Genomic DNA, 23,148 nt, shown 5'->3' with positions numbered 1-23,148 from the left:
TTGTGTGTACATGGGACATGTTTTGTTGGTTTGGTGTTCCCAACCTAAATCTGGTCAAATCTCAGTGATGTTTACATTTCATTTCATGCTTTCAGCAAATGATAGAGGATTAGCAGGGGATGCACTTCATGCTGTCATGCTTCGTTTTAAAACATGTGAATCTTGAGTATCGGGTAAAATGGTTAATTTTCAGTACAGGCCTTGATAAACCAAATATTATTTTTGTAAATCATTTTGAGTCATGTCCCGTTCCTTCGCTCACTCCCTACATTCCTAGAGTAACACCACTTCCTTGCAGTCATTCTTCTCTTTTCTCTGCATCCCTTTATCCCTTCCAGACAACAACCACCCTTCCACATATTACACAGAGACAAAGAATGTTAAAAGTTAACAATGACTAATAAATCTATATATTTGAAATAAATCTGAATTTGTCAACCTATTGAGTATGTTATTATAGAGCTGTCTCACATTAGGCAATGATAGACAAAGCAAAATGTATGATACCATTTCCAAGAATTATCTAAAGGGTCTATAATAATGTTTCCATGACGCACATATAGGGTGCAAGTCTTGATGCTGAATAACAGTGTCTGACTGGAACAAGCAGAACTTAGTAATGTGGCCAATGCAAACACACAGTTGAGTAACATTGCAGGGTCAGAAAGGACAAATGCTGCAATATGAAAAAAAAAAAGCCTAAAGCAAAAAACAAAACAGAAAAGAGTTTCCAAAGCCTCAATCCTAAGGGACAAGGTGGGAACTGAGTTCAGAACAAGGTCTGTAGCCGTGTCTTCCAGACCCTTTCCAAATGAAGCAGAATCGTACTACAATACTAGAATGGCACTCAGTACCATGCAAACGTCCACCAAGACCAAACAGTCCCTTTAAACTCAATCACATTGCACCAGATCCATGTATTATTCAGTTGGAAATCAGGGAAAATGTTAAAGAAAGTGAAAAACAAAATCCTGGCTACACCCAATGGTCCGGAGTCCTTCCTTGGGTCATAGCCCATCCCTCCACAAATTGTCATGGAATTCGGATGATGTTTTTTGAGTGATACTGCTAACAAACAAACACAGACGAAAACATAGCCTCATTGGCGGAGGTAATAGCGAGACCTGACCAACATTAAAGTTTATGTATGCCTTATTCATAACGGGAAAAGATACGGTATGTTTGCTTTGGACACATAAAGAAGCAGAGAGGCCCTATCACACCCTAAAACAATGTGTGTACAACATTAATAAATACGCAATGAGGCACAAAGAAGTTATAGTATAAACTAAGTCTAACCCCAACTGACAGTCATAACCCAGAACAGAATTATGCAGAGGCATAGTCACAGGTCGTAATGTTCCCACACTGAAGAAGCCCTTCCTGAATCATTGGCGCTTTTGAGAAGCTTCCCTTTGGCCATTTTTTAAAATTCTATTTAATTTATTACTGATGGTAGCTGGGCAGCCAATGAATAGGAACAGTATGTACAAAATTATATAGTGTCATTAATAATAGAAAAGAAATGCTGTCTTTTCAGAATAGTCATGTAGTGGGATTAGATTTGCTGTAATAATTTACTTATTTGATTTATTAATTAGTTGATCAACAGAAAATAATCTGTAATTTAATAATTTCTTTAGGGCAGTTGATTGAAAAACAAGATATTTGATGACATATTTTCTAATGTTCTATACACCAAACAATCACATGGAAGTATAATTGGCAGATTAGTAGATCTAAAGTTGGAGCATTAATGATGTTAGGTGTAAAATACTTAATTGATTAATTGACAATACAATCCACAGAAAATCAGTGATGTCAGATTATTTTAAGGATGAGAATGTTTATTTTACTGAGTTAAACGTCCTCACTGGGGTAGCTAGTCTTTACAGGCAAGGTGTTGGCTTCTCGTTTAAATCAAGACTGAATATGATTCTTCAACATTGTGAGAAACAAGTTTACAAAAAATGTGATTCCAACCCAACATCAGACAGCCATTATGTTTGTATGACAATTTGCTGAAAGCATATTACTTGTGCTGCTTTCTAAATCCAAGGCTAAACCTGAAGGCAGAGGAAGTTACATACAGAGTTAACAACAAGATTTGGAGAAAAGAGTGAACACAAATACAGAGAGGCCCGCTCAGAAAACAGCTTTAAACAGAACCAGACCTGCCTGGGAAATAAACAGGAAACACATGTCCAGGACAGATGGGCACACAGACCAACGGACAGAGGAAAGAGCTCCCCAGTCTCTAGTCACCTGCTTAGTTTGAACTTAACACTGAAATAAGGCTGTATTTTACTATATATATGATGTGATTGTAAACATTGCGACTTATTACAATCCAACCACTACCAACATTTGTATTACAACTGAGGCCATAACATCCACATTGTACTGTACAAACCGTACAAAGTGTGGCTTTGTCCTGAGTAGTAATGGACCAGCACAGCCAAAGTTGGGGCTTACATTCAGTCTTGTTGAACTTCTAGTAGAGGTCTGTGGAGCACTGCTTTTCCAATTCCACACTGGTCTACTCCCACATAATTTCATACTATTATGTACACTCTCACTCACCCACTATCCCACTCCAACCACTCCCACAGAGATTCTGATCACTCCCTCTGCAACACGGATCTATTGAAATCTGTACGCACTAGCCCGCAGGGAAAATAAGACACGTGTCCCTCATATATTGTATTAATCTAAATAACTTTGAATACAGTTGTTGATGACATGAACTGAAAATGAGCTTCAACAAAAGACTTAACATAAGAATTCCTGTTACTTTGAAACATCATTCTCTCATAACAGATCACCACTATCTTGATCTTTCAAGTGAAACCAAGAAAGAAATGTTGCTCGGGCCAAACGCGCTGCTCACTATGAGTGTGTCATTGGCAAAAGACAAATCAAGCTCTTGTAATGTGCTGAATATGTTTTTCATCTGGATATGCATCACAGAGCGAAACACATTCCACTCATAAGGCCACGCAATGTCTTTTACAATTGACTTTGTGTTGTTCCAAAGACCCAAACCAGCCAATGGTTTTCTAACGATCTTGTGAACTGTAGGGCAAATGAAAGTATAAATGACAACTGACAAAACAATTGTGTGGCTGCAGTAAACAGCCTCTCTGTTTATTATGCTGGAAACCTGAAAAGCTTTTACACCTTTCTAATAGAAAAACGAAAAACTAAGAGATGAAGAATAGAGACTGTAAAACACCCAAAAGACAATAAGAGGTTTGAGATCATCTGCTTCACGTTTTCACTGATGTGATGCTACACCCCTGGGATATTACATAAATGTGCCAGAAGTTAAAGTGGACCTTCAAATTGTGGGTTCATGACATGCAGAGGGAGCTGGGACACCGTCGTCAGTTTCAGGAGGATTTAGGGAATGAGAATATACAGATCCGCAAAGGGAGAGCGGTACAAAGAGGAAATCCAATGTGAATGAGAAGAAGTGGACTCCATTACATTACAGCATGGGGGTGGGGTCTCACCTCCCTCCACTCAGCCAACAGGAAGCAAGCCAGCAGGATAATCAATAAGAGTTAATGCTGTTTGACTGAGTCCTGCACAACATGCTCATGAGCCAGCAACATTCATGCAATCAATGACCCTGTTGTACTACTGGGGTAAACTGGACTAAACTGACCGCTTTAACTCGTCTCCTTTCCCAAGCCATCCGGCATGTCTCATATATATATAACTAAACTGTATCCACCAAGTTACCACCAAATCGGACAGACAGGACAAAAACCTAAGAATACAACAATCAGCCTCAACATTAAATCAAGTTACCTGTTTTAACAAGTTACCTGTTTTAATGTAGATAACTTGTGTATGATAACAGTGTGTGTCCTCTTAGTGAATCCACTGTAGATTACCTGTGTATTTTTATAAACAAAGTTGCCTCCCTTAATACAGTACCAATGCACTAGCGTGTGGGGTCCTGAAGCTTGTACATGCCAAGTCGCAGCACATCATTCTGTGGCTTCATTTCCAGTGCGTGGCCTTTGTTATATGTCATGCCCTGCTCTCCCACTATTGTTGCTACTACAGCTTTTGTCAGGGAGAAAGGGTTGCATGTGCACAAACATGCACAGGGGGGAAACCAAAGCACACCACAGTATGATGTCCTGCAAAACCATCAAAGTAAACTGCCCCTTTCTTTCCCACAGTCTGTAAAAATCCTACCCAGCATGCAACTCCACAGTAGAAATTAAATACTGCGACCTGATTCGCTCAGCTCCATATGAAAAGCTGTAAAAGCAGCAACTTCACAAACAGCAATCTGGCAAAACATGGAGTATGAGAGAGGAGTTAGTTAAACATGCACTCCATGACCTCTCCTTTCTGAATAATAACCTGTCTGCTTCCAGACAGGTTGATATCAGGTTGGCAGGGGCCAGATGGGATGGGTGGACGTTTAGTTCAAACGCTAAATCTGCAATGTTTCATTCATGCAGAGGTCCGATTAGGAGGAATAATGCAAGATGGAAAGCTGGATAGAATTTCCTGATTGTCAGGGAAAAGGTATTCAGATAGTAGGCCAAAGTTTAGCAAACTTTGTGGACTGAACAGTTGGCCTTCTACCAACTATCAGAAGAATAAATACAGGCTAGGTATCAGGCTTCACAGAGTACACTGTGCTTCGCTTATTTGGGCAGATTTGTTTCAGAATACCCGTACAATGGCATTTAAGTACATTTATGTATTTTGTTTTCATACAGCAGGGTTCACATGGGACCATGTGTCATGCCAAATCCAAGGCGTTGTTGTGTTGTTCCAAGTTCTGTTATCCTGTTTGTTAAAGTTCACTGTTTGCTCTTCAGAAGGGTGAGTCGTGTTGCATGTAACACAGGGTGATGGGCCATGCTTGTCCCAAATAGAACATATGTGTTGTTCAGTGTTTTCTTTAACAATATGTGGGAATAAGGTAGAATAAAGAACAGGAAAAATTACAGAATTAAAGTGGTTTCTTGAGGAAAAGACCAAGAAAACTACACTGAAACACACAAGATAGAAGAAATCAAGACTGGTAACTGGTTGTGTGGATGCAGACAATGACTAACCCTAACCCAACACTGGAATGGAACAGTTCATGTCATACTCCCTTGAGTAGTAGCGTGTAAAGGAAACTCATCCCATGCAGTTGCTCCAAAATGATCAAGGCTTCCCTAAAATCCACCATCCTCCCTACACATTATCCACCCACACACAGCCCATAAGCAGGTTTTCTGAGAAAATATAGCCGGGCAGTCAAATGTGGAAAAAGCCAAATGATCAGCTTGCCCTGGACACTGTAAGCAAAGTCTGGAGCTTTCCAGACATATTTCTCTACCTAAGATGTGTTCCACCTTTAAAAAGCCACAAAATTGCCAGAGTCTCATTTGAGAATAGAAACGTGTAAATTTGTTTCGAATCAATTGTTTGAAATGAGTGTTAGGTCCCATTTTTGTTTAATCACCCACCTGACGGAGCTAAATATAACATCTGATCTCACCTGTGGTTTCCTCATCTTCCTCTTTTAGAACGTTGTTGTCATCCACATCATCCTCCTCATTCCCTTCTTTTGCCCCTCTTGTGTTGTCCTTCACCGGGACCACAGTGAAGCTGGTGGGCATTTTTACACCATGTGCTTCCTCTCAATGTCTCCTGTTTGTCACACTCTTATCTCTCTCGCTCTTTTCTCCTCCCTCTCTGTTCTGCTATCCCTCTCTCTCTTCCTCTGTCCAATAGCTGTCACTCTTCTCCTCTTTCTTGCTCTTGTTCGCAGCTGTTTGCTTTTTTCCCCTCCCGACTTACTGCCCTGATGTGCCAAACTCTCCTGGACAGACGTCTGGTCTTACTTCTGAGTTTTTGTTCCTATCGCTGGGATTCTACTGTACACCCATGTGACCCCAGCCCCCTCCCCGCACCGACTTTCCAAATAAGGAAGAGAAGAACTGCCCCGCCCCAATGGGGGTAGCACACACAAACACACACTGGCAGAAAACATGACATGCATTTGTGCTCATGTGTGTGAGCTCATACATACAGCAATTTCTGTGCCTGAGGCCAAATCCTCTGTCCGGGAATGTTGCTCTGTCTCACACACACACAACAAAAGCCAGCAGTGTGAGTCTTTGTTGAAAGAGAAGAGGAAGCCCAGAGCTGCTCCACATCTTCTCATTTCCTATACGGTGTTATTTGACCCCGTGTGCATAGTCTGAAGTGGGCAGGGCTGATTTAAAGACGTATACTGGCCCCCTACGCACACACCCCTATTGAGGGCTAGCACAAGTGCATGCACATGCTAGCACACACGTCCAACTTCTGCATTGTCCGCCTCATTAAAAATGTACTCCACAGTTTGGAGCTGTGAAAACACACTGGGAAACTGACGGAGGTATTGTGAGGAGGCAAGTGAGTAAATTCAAGTGTCAACTTTGTGCTTCTATCTCTTCAGAGCAACCTTGAAAATAGATAAATAATTGTAATTAAGAAGGAAAAAAATGTTCTTTGATTCAAAGCCTCAGTACATTTTTGTTGGGGCTAAAAGAGAATAAAAAATGTCAATCCATTTTTTCATTAAATACAATGTAATGTCCAAGGAATCCAAAAACACATTACATGACCAAATGTAAATTATTTAATTAATTTAATAGATTTTGATCTCATTTATTATTTATTCACCTTTCTCAACTATCTTATTCACATCCCTCTTCATCCTCTTCTATCACGCAGTGTATCATGATCAGTCAGCAGCAGTCTATTGCGGGTTATATCCAAATCTCTCAGGTGACCTTCTCTCTCGTCCAAAAACAATGAGTCATTTCCTCAGTGTAAAGAGTGCTCGGAAAGCGATACAAGGTATTAGATCTCAAGTAACCAACACCCCTATATGATGGGAAATGCAGCGAGAAACTCAGCTGGAGGAAAAAGCCCCTGCACACCAGGCAAATCTCCAGCTCTTTCATAACGCTGCAGCGCTCGAAGCCAATGTGTGCCAAATATCTAGAGTCCCAACCCGGAGCAAGTCAACCTTTCCCCCTTTAGTTTCCCCCAATATGACGACATACAAGATCAATACAGTCAACGGAAGGGTGGAGGCTGCGGGAAAGAGGAAAGGGAGGAGGTGGAGCTGAAGAGCTGAGAGGCAAAGAGACAGAGACCTGCAGGCAGAGGCAGTGATCAAGTTACAGTAACAAAGGTTGTTTTTAGCATTGCAACTGAAAGATTGAAAGGAAGAGAGTTTGTTTCTGATGACTAAAGAAAGAATAAGAATAATTTACCTGACACCCCTGAGGTGTCCACACTAATTAATACTGTGTAAGCATTAAACTCAGCTATTTTTATCTGCCTATGAAAAAGAAGCACATTTCTGAGATTTTGGGAGAAATACTGTCTCTTAAATCTGTACTTCGCTACATAGGAGAAACATGATGAAATTCATTCGCCGCAACACTTGTCTAAAGCCTTACGTTTGTCAGCCACCCAATCAGATATTTCAGAAATAATTTGAAGCAAAAAGATGGGTGGATATCATTAATCAAAAAAGTGATTTGACAACTGTACATTCACAAACATTTTGTGGTCTTGCGAAGGATACACAGTAAGCACTTATCTACTCCCCGCTCAGATAAGCAGTAATGTAACTGGCATCCACTGATTACGTGGCCAGACAGTCTGACTGCTTCTCAAGAGCAGTCAATGCATCCAGGCCATGAGGACAAGGTCCCTTTCATGAGGGCGTTTACAACAATGCTGAAATGTTGTGCCATAAATATCTCTCTGGCAATGTTTCAACATGTCAAGTTTGAAGTAGTTTTTTTTTGGCCAGAAGCATAATATGAAAACACAGGGGCATGAGGGTGTTGGACATATCTTTAGATGCAGCTGTTACTCCAAAGTAAAGTTATAAACTTGGATAGCACTCGGTAAAGAGCATACCTCTGCACAACAGCCCCCTTTAATTCAATGAAGCTGCACCAAATTGTACACACTTATAGATCAGGGCCCAAAACATGCCTGATTTTTTCCCACCAAGATCCACAAATGATTCCCTCGGAAATAAATGATCAAAATTTAACAGGGTCTCTCCTGACATTTACCGCATAGTTCCACCAGGTTCTGTAATGGATCCAGTAGTTTTTACATGATGCTGCTGACTACCAAACAAAGAAACGCAGATGAAAACATAACCGCCTGTTATGTTGGAGGTTATGTAGTGGAGGTATAAATATCTGAAACATACAAAAAACACAAGTCTTAACAGGGACACTCTGGGACTTTCTGCCCCACATTTAAAAAAGCATTTTTATCAATGACATAGTATGAGATCACACTTTCACAATAGATTAACTACCTCAGAAAGCCCCAAAATCTATAGCAGAACGTTTGCCGTCTACATATAGGAAAGTTTTAGACACCAACCCCAAAAAGTTATTTTCCCCTGCATTCATCCTGCTTGACTCACTGGAATTATAAAATGCTGGGGGGGGGGGGTTTCTGTGCTTGTTGTTTGGGGATATTAATCACTGAGGATATATTCTTCATTAATAAAGGGAAAGGTATGACTTTATTGTGGATTGAATTTAAATGGATAAACTGTCTTTTAGCCGGTCACTCTACACTTATTAGTCCACAATGACAAGGTTATTACAGTTTTTAATTCTCTTGTCTCTCTAAGTTTTGTCCACTAGGATTCATTTATCAGATTCAGCCATATCCTGGCAGATCCTCTCAATTGTCTGTGAACGGCCATCTTTACGTCTGCTATAAATTCTGTTTGGCACTTAACGGGAGTTAAGTGGGGTATCATGTGCCACTCACTAAAAGTGACTTCGATCTGGCCACTCTACCATTAAGGCCTGATTGATGGAAGCTAACTGAGCCCTACCAGTCCAGTTATTCAGTTGACAACCAACTCTAGGAGTCCTAGTGGTTCCAGACTTTTAATTTTGAAATGACTGAATGTAGATTGATGGTAAAATGAATCCCAATTTTATCCATTTAAAATTAAATCTACAACAATAAAGTTCTCTCTGATGCCACTGTATACTCTATTACACAGTGATGCATTCCTCTGCCCCGAAAAGACTAAACTTTCCTCTACAGGCTCAGATTTCTAACACCAAAATAGGTATATTGATTGATTCTACAAGGGAAAATGGGAGGAGACTGGACATGCATCAGAGACACTAAGTACAGCCCAAGGACACCAGCTGGAGAGTGGAAGGTTCAGTGTCTCTTTACTAGGGGCAGAGTAGTGAGCTGAACAGTACAGTAATCAATAAGTACTCATCATGGGTGGGGCACTCACAAAACCCTTCTATTGAAAGTTTGTTTACATCTGCAGCTATACAGCATTAGTAAGTAAACTAATACAATATTGCTTTATTTGATCTAAAACAAAGTTAGATTTTTTAAATAGTTGATAAATATGAGTATTTCAAAATAAGAAATAACAAATCAATATCAATTAATAGTAAATGTATGAATAATAAAACAATGATAAATACATTATAACAAAGCAAAACTTGAAACTTAAAAAAAAAAAAATGGCAGCAGCAATGTAGACAATTCAGAAAACATCCCTTCAAATGCCTGTGACATTGGCCCTGCTCAAGAGCATTTAATCTTCACTAGTGACTGACAGCGCCCTCTGGAGGTGTAGGAGAAAGGACAACCTCCCTGTGGGGATCTACACAGACTGCGTACACACTGTAAAACAGAAACACAACTGCATGAATCTAAGAGAAGTAAATCATGGTGGCTAACAGATGAGAATATGATCTGTTTATCATGTGGTGTGAGTTTGGGTCACGGCCTTCATCGCGTGACTTCTTTCCTTCTCTCTATACTTCCTCTTTCTCTTCAAACTGCACTGCATCGTTGCTTTTGAAGAACAGAGGTCAGAGGGTGAAGAAAAGAAAAGGATGTATTTGTATTGTACCATACTATGAGATTTTTTGGCTCAGGTGGGAGCAAATAATAATCCAACATCACTTAATTGGAGCAACAAGAGCATCAAACTTGAGTCCTTATTTCTCCTTATTTGTTGAATGCAAAACCAACCTATTAGTATTTTAGCTGTTCTGTTTGATATATTTGTCTCTTCTCGTCGTGCAGGAGGTGGCTGCAGACTAACAATGACCCTGTGTTGCCCCCATGAGATCAAAACTGGAATTTCACCATCAGGACAAATTATGAAAGAACCATTTGTTTTATATTTTGTACAGATGTGGAGCAACAGGTTGAAACGTAAACAGGCAGGAGCCGCTAATCAAAAACAACATGCAGCATTAACAGCACACCATGTAGGATAATAAGGAGTAAACTACCAAATGGAAATGCCACTTTTTCCTTTAAAAAGCACTGACACAACTGAACCTAAAGAGGAACAATACCAGTGAACACACCCAGTCAGACTTTCCTAACAGTGACTGAACATTTTCCTTTTAGACTCTACAACCAGCTCTGCTCCCAGGACACCACATGCACCTGAATTCTGACAATATACGACAATACTGTGATGCCCTCGGGTGTCATTTCATTTTAACAGTGCCATACTCAATGGTCTGAGCAATTTCAACACCTTTGTATGTACAATCCTGTTTGCATTGTAAAATAATAATACAAATTACTATTCTTATATTACTCCCATGTTCATATTGTCCCAATCTTTCAAATTCCACTGGTTTAAGTTGTCCCTATTTTTATATATTTGTATCGCTTGTTTATATTTTCTTTTACCCCTTTGTTGCTGTAATATGGCATTTTTTTATTTCATTGTGGGACTAATAATAGGATTATCTTATCTTATACATTTCCATTACTGTTGTTTATTAGGGGGACCTTAGTCAGGCGAAGTCAGGACAGCAGCTAGACTTAAACAAAAATGAAGAATCTATATTAAGAAGAGTTTAGGTGATGTAATGATAAGAAAATTAGTCACAATCAGCTACCAAGGTCAATTAAAAAAACACACAAGTATGGCATAAGTATGTATAAATGCTACTCTGCATGATTTCAGGCAACGTGACATCTGTCATGACTTCACTGCACACATGGACGGCGACGCCTCATCTCAGGTAACAGCGCACTTGTCAGTCAGCCATTAAACACTATTTGACACAACAGGCTCAGGTGACACTTTCCTCTCTTTCAAAGTGTTTACACTAAATACAGCATTTCCTTCAACCTGTTTTTCTGTAAATCCTGTGTTCTCGTTAAATGGAGAGACAGCAAAAAAAAGGAGAGTGGACAACACAATGCAAAATGATCTAAAATGGTCAATCCAGTTGGTCTGAATTTCCTTGTAAGTCAATGAAAGAAAGCAATGCTTGAGATAAAAATCTTTGGAACGCTTGAAAGCAAGTGAGGTATAAAAGGCGTGTGAAACTCCCGTTGGTGCGTTACAACCGTTTGTTCCTTTATCTCTCTTGACATGCCAGGTATCGCCGACGGGTACTTTCAGGACTCAACTCAACTCAGCTGACTCAAGTGTTTGGTCAGCTCTGTTCTTTTTTTGGGCAGACAGCTCAGTACGTCATGAGAGAAGCTGCAAATGACTGAAGATTCCACTGTATCAGTTCCATCTGTGGCATCTGACTGTATTTCTGTCATTTAGGCTGCTTGTGACAGCCACGGGGTTACAAAGGTTATCCTAAGGCTCCTCATTCAAAAAGACACACAGAACACGATACTCACGCAATGTGTCTCCCTACACATTTCTGACACCTGATATCCACCGCCAAGGAGGCCTTACTGTACCGAGATGTCTTTTCTCCACGTATATGGGGTAGACACAAGAATGTGTACACCTGAACTGGGTAATGCAGGAACTTAACACAAGATACATAAAAGAGGTGATTTTGTATGTTATTCCCTTTTACAATGAAATAAAAGAAACTGAACTAAAATGAACCAGTATCTTTTGACATCGACAAGAATTGATCATAACATTCACAGTGGCAGCATTTATTGCAGGGCTGTTGTAAGGAGGAAATCCATCATCTATTCCAGTCCATGTGCCCCCTCCCTGTATGTACTACACTTATTGATTTACACAAGTATTCTTTGCCAGTTCCAGATGTCATTTCAAATTTAGATTTTGCCCTCCTCAGACCTCGTTTGGCTTTAAAAACAGTATTAACTTGGTTTATTTAGACAGTATGACCCAAATAACACACAGTAAATTCCTTACTTAGTCACAAAATGCTGACCAACAGCTGGAAAACCCCATGACCACCCACACCAAATGTAGATAACCTCTTGAGTAGTTTTTCCCATGTCTGTTCACTGACTGTACAGTAGCAAAGGCTGCCACTGTTATTATTTGTCATCTGGCCACTTTTATTATGTATCTGAAATAAAAGAAATAGGTGCATTTTATGTACAGACCATTAGAAGAGATAAGAACAGATTTCAGGTTGATTAGATATTGTGCACAATGATATTACTTAGGGATGTCTCGATCAGAAGCTTTTGGCAGTAATCCCAGTTTGGGGCTTTTAATATTGGCAACCTGTTGCCTAATCTAAGTCTAATTTTATACTTATATTTCCCAAAATGATTATTAAATGCACACCTGGCACATTGAAGCTGTGGTGTAAACTGAAACTAACTATTTTCACAAGGTCCTGAAATAAAAATATATCAAGTTTAAACTTGTAATCATTCATATGGTATAAAAATAAAACTATGATGTTCTGTTGTGTAAACTACAGAAAAATCCAGTCCTCTCACAGTTGTACAGTGGTGATACAGAGTGGTTTTTTTTTTACCTCACAAAGATATAGATTTAAGTTTTGGACCTGGTTCCCAACATTCTATCTCTCTCTATTTTGGTTCAGATTGGAATCAGGGAGCAGGCCAAGGAATTTTTTTAATCACTGTCATTATAAAAAGGCATAGATGGGGCATTTTTGAGATTTTCATTTATTTTTCTAGGCAATAATTCATGGCTCTTCATGAAGAAAATGTATATATTGAGGGGAATGATATCTATTAGTGTGTGCAGTGTGAATGAATTTAAGGGGACTTATTGTGGCATTCTAGTTTTTATGAGAATTAGCACCTTCTCATTTATTGTGGCCGTGGCTCAGGAGGTAGAGCGGGTCATTCTGTGGTTTAATCTGCGTCATCTCCAGTCGGCAGTGTCCTTGGGCAAATTGCCAAAGTGTGTGAAGGATGTGCGATAGAGGAGCTCTATATAAAAAGGAGGGTGGTGTGAATGTGACTCATAATGTAAAGTTGGGATGGACTATCGCTTTTGTCCTGTGGCGTCTTTATGTCACTTCTTTAACAGCTTCACTGAAACTTTAGTCTGTTGGTTAATTTGCTCGCTCCAAGCCGTGGACTGGACTCTGCCAAAGACACATCTCTCTGTGACCACCAGTGAACTCTGTTTTTGTTGTTCAGAGTGAAGACTCTTCTCCAGAGAAATGATCAGCTGACTGCAGAACACCAAATACAGGAGATTCCCAGTTAAACTTTTGCTGCACATTAAATCAAATCTTGAGCTCAATCACCTGAGAACTTTGATCTTGGACCTTCATCATGTGGATCAAATAGTTTGTGTTAAATCAGGTGTCAAAATGTTTCAGCTCATTTCTGACAATAACAATATGACAAAAAAAAAATTGCTGCTCATCTCATTTGCAGGTTGTAAACATGAATTAGGCTACAGCTTAATTAATGTTAGGGGATTATTAGCCGTCACGAAAAACGGTAATATTTCTGGATTTTTCAAACAGCTGATTGTCATCTAAACTGAATTTTGACTGGTTTTTATTCATAACTTTATGAGTAATGAGATATGATTCATTCATGTGTCGAAAGGCTTCAGATTTGAAAAGCAGATTTGGCATGGTGGCAGATATGAGATGTTATCAAACCCCGACCTTTTTCATTCTAACACAAGCACCAGATGCAGAGAGCACTTTAGCCAGACAAACAATGTTTGGAATGTCAACTACTGACTCATGAAATTAACATTAATTAGTGATTATTTGTGGGATCTGCTAGTGCCAGATTCATTGGGGTTGGATTTAAATGAATCGGTGTATTTTTGCCTCTGTATCTGATCTGAGTCACTTACCAATTCAACCAAATCATTTTCCACGCCACCGCACCCAAATAATTATCCCACGGTAGACTCTTGAGCAGGGAATCAACACTAGCAGGCTGAGGTGGACAAAACACAGTAGAGTACAATAATGAAAGGATTTGAATATATTTGGTTTCTTTGAACCAATAATGGCCTTTCAAATTTCCCCCAATAATGACCCACTAGATTGGGGACATCTCTTATTCATCATCATGAATATATTCTGTGAATATTATGATTCAAACAACAAAAACACCACAAGAGAAGGATATAATGATCCAAACATTTTAAACAATGTCTGCTGAATATGATAATGTAAATCTTTGCTATTCAGACATTATCAGCACCTAGAGAGCAGTGTAAAGTAGATTTTTACACCATAAGAAGTTTCATTTAAAATATCTCTATTGTTTAAAAAACTAATCTAAGAGCTCATAATCGATTACTCATGCTAAAAAACTCCTACATATACATATAAGTAACAGCTTCACAAATCCAATGCAGGTCAGGATACACTTCAAGCTTGCTTTTCATCATCAACACTCCCACAACATAAAACCTTTGAATAGCACACGCATGCCAACCATGTCGTGTTGACAGCTGCAGCATAGTGTCAAACCTAATGGTCGATTTCTGTCACGATAGAGAAAAACACACAGCACACACAGCACTTATAAACTCTATGGAATCAGAATAAGAGCGCCCCCTGGATCTCAGATGATGATATACGTATGTTTCGTGTCACGCGATCACAAGGATAACACAGGGTTATTTTTAAAAAGGTACTGATAGCTACAGAAAACAGTGTCTGATGAGCCATGACAGCAGTTGGCAACAAAGTACAGTACTGTTCTTTACAAGTGAATTATGTAAATTATATGTTCAGCTTAAATGTTATGTTTGTGTGTTTTCATAATAACAGTGGCAAAGTCAGCAAAACTGAAAACTTGACAAATATTGTATTACATCAGGCGCTAAACATAAAAAAGGTCCTCATATTAAAAAAAAAAGTAAAATCTGCTTTTATAACCACAAACACGTCACTCAGTGGTGTCCAATTGAGTTAAACTTCACCCATATAAGTTCCCTAAAAGAGGAAGAGAAAAACAAACCTCCTAAAACCCTTCTGTGTGACCAGTGAGGGACACACCCCTCCTCCTGAGTGCTGCATGTAAATAGCAAGCAACTGGAACAAACATCCCTCGCCGGCCGGGCAGGGGAGGCCCCGCACTGGGAGGCCAAAGGAGCAGATATAGGACGTCAGGGCCCAGTTGGTGCTCATGCTGACTTCTGGACTCCAAATAAAGCAGAGGGCAGCACATGATACCCAAGGTGCATGCCTTTTTAAACATGAATGTACACACGCATGCCAACGAAACGCTGTGTAGTGAGGACATTCTGAAGGCTCACTCCTACAACTAATATAGAAGCTGCGTCACTCTGCTCTTACATATTATGAATTAATTTACGTATTGCTTTCTCTGATTGTCTAAAAACAATCTCCCTGCCAGGATCATGAAAAACAAAAACACACAAGCTATTAGTAAAGCAAATATGCTTATGAGAGTGAATGTTTGAGTGAGTGCATGGACAGAAGGTTTCACAATATTATTGCCCAAGTGCCTCAGCTGCAACAGGTTGTCTTCAAGCAGTGTTGCACAGTAAATATATACTAAAAATATATTGCAATATCCTGCAGCTAAAATTGTTATGTACAAAATTACATACCGTGCAGATACTTTAGGAGAGATAGCATTTTAATAGGAGGGGCATTTCCTGAGTTAGGTTGATGTGCGGCAGTGTGTGTGACCCTGTTCAGCTGGTGTTAACACGTGTCTCCAGAGATCTGATCACAAGTGGTCAGCTCTGAGTACATCAGTTCACACCTAACATTAGAATGTGTCTCCACATCTGTCTCCAGTGAATTCTGATCAGATATGCAAATACACAGGCGCATAATTTCTGTTCGTCAAGACCAAATTATTTTTTTAGCCGATCTGACGATGTGTCCTTTGTTAATGTGTTGGCATTTGTGGCTAAGATAGAAAGAGAAAGAGAGAGGGGAGGAAAAAAGGAGGGGTTGTTTTATTATCAAACTGCAGCTCAACAACATTGAGTAGGCCGTCCTTCAAATGTGGCCCAGGACACATTTGTGTTCACACCTTTAAAAGAATGTGAACACATAAGTCACAGACCACCTCCGTCAGAGTGATTGGATCTCAGACGTGTCCTCAATTTGTCTTGGATGTGCTAAAGGCACATAAACTACAATTTTATCGAGCATGGAAGTTCTTCCTCATGCTGATGGAGCTCAAACCCTCAAAATGAACATAAATGATTCAATAAACCTCCAGACACTGAATGAGAAGTGGCTTGTGGCATTGTTTCAGCATTGGTATTGTGATATCTAAGCAGCTGTCTTATCAGTCATAATTTTGCTATCGTGAAAAAACCTACTGCTCAGTTTTTCCCAAGTGTTTGAACTGTCACAGCCTGCGTCTGCATACTGTCGCATCTAGTTTAAATCCGACACTTTCTGGAGACCCCTATCCCTGCAGAACCTCATTTAACTTTCACTGCTTCCTTAATCCCCCCCATAAATCCAAATGTAATCTTAGTCATCCTCTGCATCTTAGGCAAGCACCATGGGGACATCCTCTGTTGTGCCATGACACCGACTCGTGTGATTTCATCTACTATTAATATATCCATTACATCTCTTGTTCAGACACTATGTTTTCAGAACAAATACTTTATACGTGGGGCTCGAAAACTTGTCAGATTATCACAAAGGATATTGATTTTGCAAAAAAATTAAATAAACATGCTGTAAAGTACCCTATGTGGTGCTATAAATGAACCTGATGAAGACTAAGCTGTCATAATCAGTTTAGGGGAAAGAAAAGAAAAAACAATCACATAGTTGATGAATATTTTATTGTTTTATCTTAAACTGAACTATTATTGTTTTCATCTTTTGTAACAATTTTGGCTAAAACATTATATTATTAACTGGTTTTCAATTGTTTTGGATTCCTGAAAATCATTTCACCCCTCTCTGTGCCTCCCGACCCCTTCGTGAGAAAGACTGCTTTAAACAATACACTGTCATAATATATGCTATGCATTTTATACATTGTCAGCTACGGGGGGGGGGGGGGGCATGGGGGCACTGGCCCCAGCTGAAATCTGATTGGCCTCTGAAGTGCCCCTGTCCTTTTTTTTTTTTTTAAGTACACAATTTGCTTGAACAAGGAACAATTTCCTAAATGTGTTCAATGACGTGTGGCTTTCGCCCAAGAGTTAACAGGAAACAAGAAATGGCCCCCCTGATTTACAAAGATCCTAGATCCGCCACTGGCTAGCTTACAATAATCATGCTCATATTCACTTTGCATGACTTCACTCACAGTTTGGTCTTTGCCTCACTCAGGCTGAACAAGGAAAAAGAAACAGGTCTGCCTTTTTGCAGGGTATTTATGGTCTGGGCGAGTTAGAGAAACAAACAGCCAGTATCACTCACACAGTGTCCACTTGTCTACACTTTCCACTTCTTCATAACGGCCACTGCCACTTTACAATACTTGTTACTCAATCTCACACTAAACATTTGCAACCTTGATGACGCAGATCAGCGATACATACAAATATAACAACAATGTGTCACGTAACCCCATTAGCAGCTGCGTCATGCACAGTGTTGAGGTGATTTAACCAGCTACAGAGCTCAAGTCGAAGAAGAATACAACTTTAAACTCACATTATTAAGCCTTAAAACGACTTTCTTTATTGGTGACATAAAAAATATAAAGAAAACCATCTCTCTGTATGTTTTTTATGGTGACTTTCGGATTTATCCAGAACCTTCTGGTGCTCCCTATTTGAGACAAAACTGCCATGATCAGCAAATACAGAAAAGAAAGAAGAACCTATTCCAACGGCCTGCTGGTTCACACAAGTTCCTCCTTGTTACTGAGAATACCAGTAGATGTGGCCTTGCAGAGGAAAGGCCTGCTCATCCAGCATCTAAACTCATTATCTGCTACGGTAATCAACTTTATCATTGAGGAATTTCATTTAGCAGAAGCATCCAGCAACCTATCAGAAAATTTATCACCAAGATATCCCTGCTATCAGCCATGTATCGATTGCTATGCAATGTCTGCAGTAGAGGAAGGAAATGAAACAGAAATCCAGGGCAAATAACTCAGAACAAAAAGGTCCAAGTTTAATAATTAAATACTTATGAGACGCAAAGTTTTCATTATCCTGTGATAATATACAGTCCTGTGTTTTTTTAATACCGCACTTTCACATGACCGCAAGAATCGCTGTTACAGGCTTTAAGTGTCAAATCCACCGTCCAAAAGCCACATTTTTTACAGTATCCATGCTAGTTATCACTTCTTTTTAAGAATCTGGATTAAGTGTTTAGTCTTAAATACAAAAGTAGCAGTAAATACCCATCTTCCCAGAGGCCAAAATTACATCTTTTACAGTCCAAAATGTTTACTTTACAGAGAAATAAAACAGCTAAAATACAAAAGCCTCATCCTTTTTCAAGGGAAATGGACAAAAGCTTTCCATAAACACCGGTTGCCAGTCAAAACCAAGTCCAGCTGACTATTTTATTATCTTATTTCCTCAAATAGTGACCGGGTATGAGTTTCTTTCCCATCTTTATTCAACAGCGTGGTCTTTATTTCATGGTCAGATTTTGTTATGTTTTCTCCAAAACCCCGCCCTCTCTCTCAAACAGCCGACTCCGGCCCAAAACCTGTGTGTCACCCACAAGGAAGCAGCGACAATTTCAGTGGTCAACGTCATACCTGGCATTCTATTGGTTTTTACAGTGCTCAGAGGCAGCCAGAGTACGAGGAGAAATATCCAAACAGGAGCACAGGATGTTTGTGCAGAAACAGAACATCTGTGAACAGTCACCGCTCTGAGCAGGAGCAGAGTAAAGATTTGGGGGAAAGAGTTATAAAATCTAAATTTGACATAAAAAAAAATCTAAATTATTGCATTAAGGCTTTTGTCTGAGGCAGGGTTGTACCGGAAAAAAGGCCTTTATTACAAATTTCCTGTTTGATAAGCATAACTGGTTATATTCTAATATGAAGACTTGTTTACCTTCTTGTCTCACACACACACACGCACGCGCGCACATATGCACGCACACGCACGCACACGCACGGATGGCTGTGTTGAACACGCCGAACCAGATTAAGGGAAGATATGTCAAATTGATGACAACTATGCCTGTTACTATGAGTGCAGTGAAAAGTAACGGGCCAATTAACTACTTTATCAGACCAACTGATTAACAAACATGTGAAAAAGCGATGTTTTCAACCGTTCGGTCAGCAGAAGTGTCACAAATCTAGCAAACTCTTGTAACTTAGCCACTTGCAGAGGCAGTGCAGACAGTGAGTCACAGCAGCAGATGATTGGAGGACTGATACTGACTCATGTCTATGTTCTTCTTCCTCTCACTCAGGAACATATTTACATTTCAGATTTAATTCCAGTGACGCATTACTGATGTTTTTGGTGACAGCTATGAACATTACTGATGCTGTTCTGGAAACGGTGTTATAGCTGTAATGTCAGATTCTCAATATCATGTTTTATGAAGAAAACATGATGTAATGGAGCCTCCTTTATCCATTGTTTACAGTTTTATTTTAAATCACATTTATTTTCTTTTGATTTGTGTGAAACAAAGTGAATGTTTATTGTTCATTTTGTAATTCCTAATTCTCCTCCAAATGAAGAGGAAACATTTCCATACAGGGTTCAATGACTTAATCAAGCAAACATTGTCTATCTTAGGGTATAGAAACACCAGGATTCTAAGCATAAGTCAAAGCTGATTTCTGTAATGATGCCACAACATGAGTGGTGTTTGTGTCCACACTCTTCTTTGGAGTCATGTAACAAATTCTCAGGAGATTAAAATGTTTTCTGATGAAAGATCACGCGATGTGTTGTCACAGAGGAAAACACAGGACCTTTGCGGTCGGGGGGGTAACCCTCTGGAATAGTTCTCCTGAGGAGCTCAGATTAGAAACTTCTTTTCACTGATGCTGTGTTTATGATAAGGACGAACACAAGAACAGCACCCATACACAATCAAAAGTGAACGCACACCTTATTCTTAGCTTAATCTGACTTAGACTGAAACTCAATCTATGCATTTAAACTGAGCAGTCATGTGCCAACCTGTCCTTGTATAATAGAAGAGGGAATCATGTGGAAGACATTGTCGTGGCCCTCCAGCTCTGTGCTAGCCACGCTACCAGTTACACTCACTTTACTCTCACGGGATGAGGTAGTGGTTTATCCAGTCCGAAATACATCACTTCTGATTTGGTTTTATTATACCCATGCTGCAAGTATGCAAGCAGTGTCTGAATCACTTCCTTTGTCCTGAAATCCACAATCTCGAGCCATGAAAGATAAAAATCAAGGCACATGCACGAATTTCGCAGTGAACAGAAGCATTCAATTAACATAATCTTTATTTCATCCAACGTTGTCAATGTAAAAGAGAGTCCACACATTGGAACTCATCATCTGTTGATATATTTCAGTAGATTTAAGTAGATAAACCCTTAGTAGATTATATTTAGGGCCAGAAGCTGACTTGTTGTGCACCAAGCATTTCGTAATGACCCTGGGGCAGTGGGAAATTTCTCTGTTGGATTTAACATAACAGACCGACACACGATGTCAATAGCAGCACAACTATGATCCCCAGGGTCATCTGTCTACTTTTTCCCCATCCGTATTTTTTCAGTTTTAAAAAGGACTCAAAATCTCAGATTTATATGAAATAGCCTGTGTCCAACAAAACATAAGCTCAGTCACTGGCACAAGCTGCGAGCTGCATCTGTCTCAAGCTCAATATCTTACAACTTAAACTCAACGCGAGACTCCAGTACACCACAACATATTACATGCAAAAAAAAAAAAAGGAAGCCACAGCCAACGACGCATTTTTGCAGCTCAGCAGAGTTGAACAAAAACACTTCATGCTCTAACGATCACTGATCAATACACACAACAGATTTGTCCGTGCACACAGTGAGCCATCATCGGCACACAAAATTTGGTATGCTTGCCTGGCCAGCGTTCCAGGCAATACTCTGACCCCTTCTGAGCCTCAAACCTGTTGCTATAGAAGCATCTTGTTTGTGAGCAACTGGTCGAACAAGTGGAGGCCGCAGACAAATTGTGGCTCAGAGACATGAAAGGTGTGAGGGTCACAAACAAAGTTCAGTGGATTTAAGGAGAATCTCATTCAATTATCACATTTCCTTTTGAAATGGTGGCCTTGCTTTTCTGCAGGATCATTATTTGAACTCTACAGTGAGTTTAAATTACAGGATAGTCACCAACAAGATTTTTCAAACCTACTTAAAGTTGCTTCTCTTATTGTTTTCATCTGTTTTAGTGTATTTTTAATTGACTGATCTCCATTATTTGAAAGGGTTTAAGTGTGGAAACCCTAAATCATCATAAAATCATAAAATTAGTAAACTGTGCTTCTTTAAATTCAGAGGAGGGGGAAAGCACAGGAAGTTCAATATAGAAGTGTCATTAAGTCCCATTCAGCCAGGTTACATTTCGATTAGCGTCCATTTGTATTGATAGACTGTTTTCAGCTTGGAGAGCATTTGTTTGTAAATCTTGAAATGAAAGGAAAACTCCTACTGCTCTCAAGTGACTGTTTGGTGACTCTTGCTTCACCAACAGGTGTGTGTGTGTGTGTGTGACTTCTCTGAGACTCTATTTAACGCTACATGCGTATTTCTCCATGTCTGGAGCTGGAGCTTTATTAAAATGTCTGCAGAGGCACAAGTGCAGCCGAAGTCAAATTCGACGTCTAATCCTCGGATAGACCGAGGAGATAAGAAGTGGGACGCGGCCGGAGCGTCTTACCGTACTTGTTGGGCTCCCGGTTGTACTCCAGGATCGGCACCACAGTGCTGGGGTCCTGCGGCTCGAACACGGAGTCCTCCCCCTCCTCTATCTCCTCCGCGGTCGCACCGACACCGGCGCTGCCACCGGTGTCCGGCGCCGGGTCAGAGACAACCGCGTCCGAGGGCTCCCTGTCCCCGGCGACCCCACCTCCTCCGTCCACCGGGACCACCACAAACCTCTCCCCCATGTCCCCTCGGTTGTTTCCCGGCGTGTTGACGCACTTTCGGCGGAGGGAACGCGCCGCAGACACCGGCTCACCTCTGCAGCTGCGGCGTACAGCGGGACTCGGACTCACGCGGTTTATCAGAGGACTGATTACAGTACACAGGTGCCCGCCCCCCCGCCCTTCGCTCTTTGGTCGGAAGGGCCAAGGAGCGCTGTCAGTCACACGCGGAAGCCAATCAGCGCGGTTGACATTTGTTAATTGTGGACTGTGGGAGAAATGTAATCAACTCACCCACACCCACTTTATAATTATGTTTATGGCAACTCAAGTTCATATCGTATAACAACTTAATTTAGTTTCCATTTTTAAAACTTAATTTTAAGAATACATCACGGCCTTCTCAGCAGCTGCCACAGCTCTGAGACAGGTTTGAAGTCCAGCTTCCTGTGTTTTTGGTTGTAGCCTGTGATGCTGAGCCGTCAACAAACAACTCCACTCGTGCATTATCAGCATCATTCAGGATTCATGGTCCATGTATGTCCGAGATACAGAACCTCGTGTTTTGATGGCGTGTAATCAAACCTCGACGCCACGCCACGCGCCACGGTCACACCATGTGACGAAAACTCGATCTTTGAGGTAGTTTTTATCTCCATCTTGTTTAGATGACACTCATCTCCATTTGAAGTTGATCTGATGAAAGCCCTGGGACAAGTTCGTCAAAGTAAAAATGTGAAAAATGGCCACTAAATGCAAAATGGCGGGCTTCCTGTTGCTTTTTTCAAATTGCCCCTCTAGACTTTTTTGTTTGTCTGGTCATGATACACCTGTGTATCGATTTTTGTGAAGATCGGTCAATGTGAACGCGTTCCAGGGGGCC

The 23,148-nt window shown here is 40.3% G+C and overlaps 1 protein-coding gene across 5 annotated transcripts in view; it reads right to left on the bottom strand.

Annotated features, from left to right (window-relative positions):
* Window positions 1–22,389, bottom strand: part of slc12a7b (solute carrier family 12 member 7b) — a 59,859-nt gene extending 37,470 nt beyond the window's left edge. For 3 of the 5 annotated variants that reach the window (XM_034571915.1, XM_034571916.1, XM_034571918.1), the window contains exon 1: window positions 22,061–22,389. In XM_034571915.1, the coding sequence (XP_034427806.1) occupies window positions 22,061–22,289 (229 nt within the window). In that variant the 5' untranslated portion in view covers window positions 22,290–22,389. Of the gene's footprint in view, window positions 1–5,521; window positions 5,901–22,060 lie in introns of those variants that run through there. The other 2 variants (XM_034571919.1, XM_034571917.1) reach the window with 2 other exon arrangements.
* Between the last annotated feature and the right edge of the window lie 759 nt (window positions 22,390–23,148).

The sequence above is a fragment of the Hippoglossus hippoglossus genome, chromosome 20, assembly GCF_009819705.1.
Source record: "Hippoglossus hippoglossus isolate fHipHip1 chromosome 20, fHipHip1.pri, whole genome shotgun sequence".
NCBI lineage: Eukaryota > Metazoa > Chordata > Actinopteri > Pleuronectiformes > Pleuronectidae > Hippoglossus > Hippoglossus hippoglossus.
This window is presented reverse-complemented; position numbering and strand designations above follow the sequence as displayed.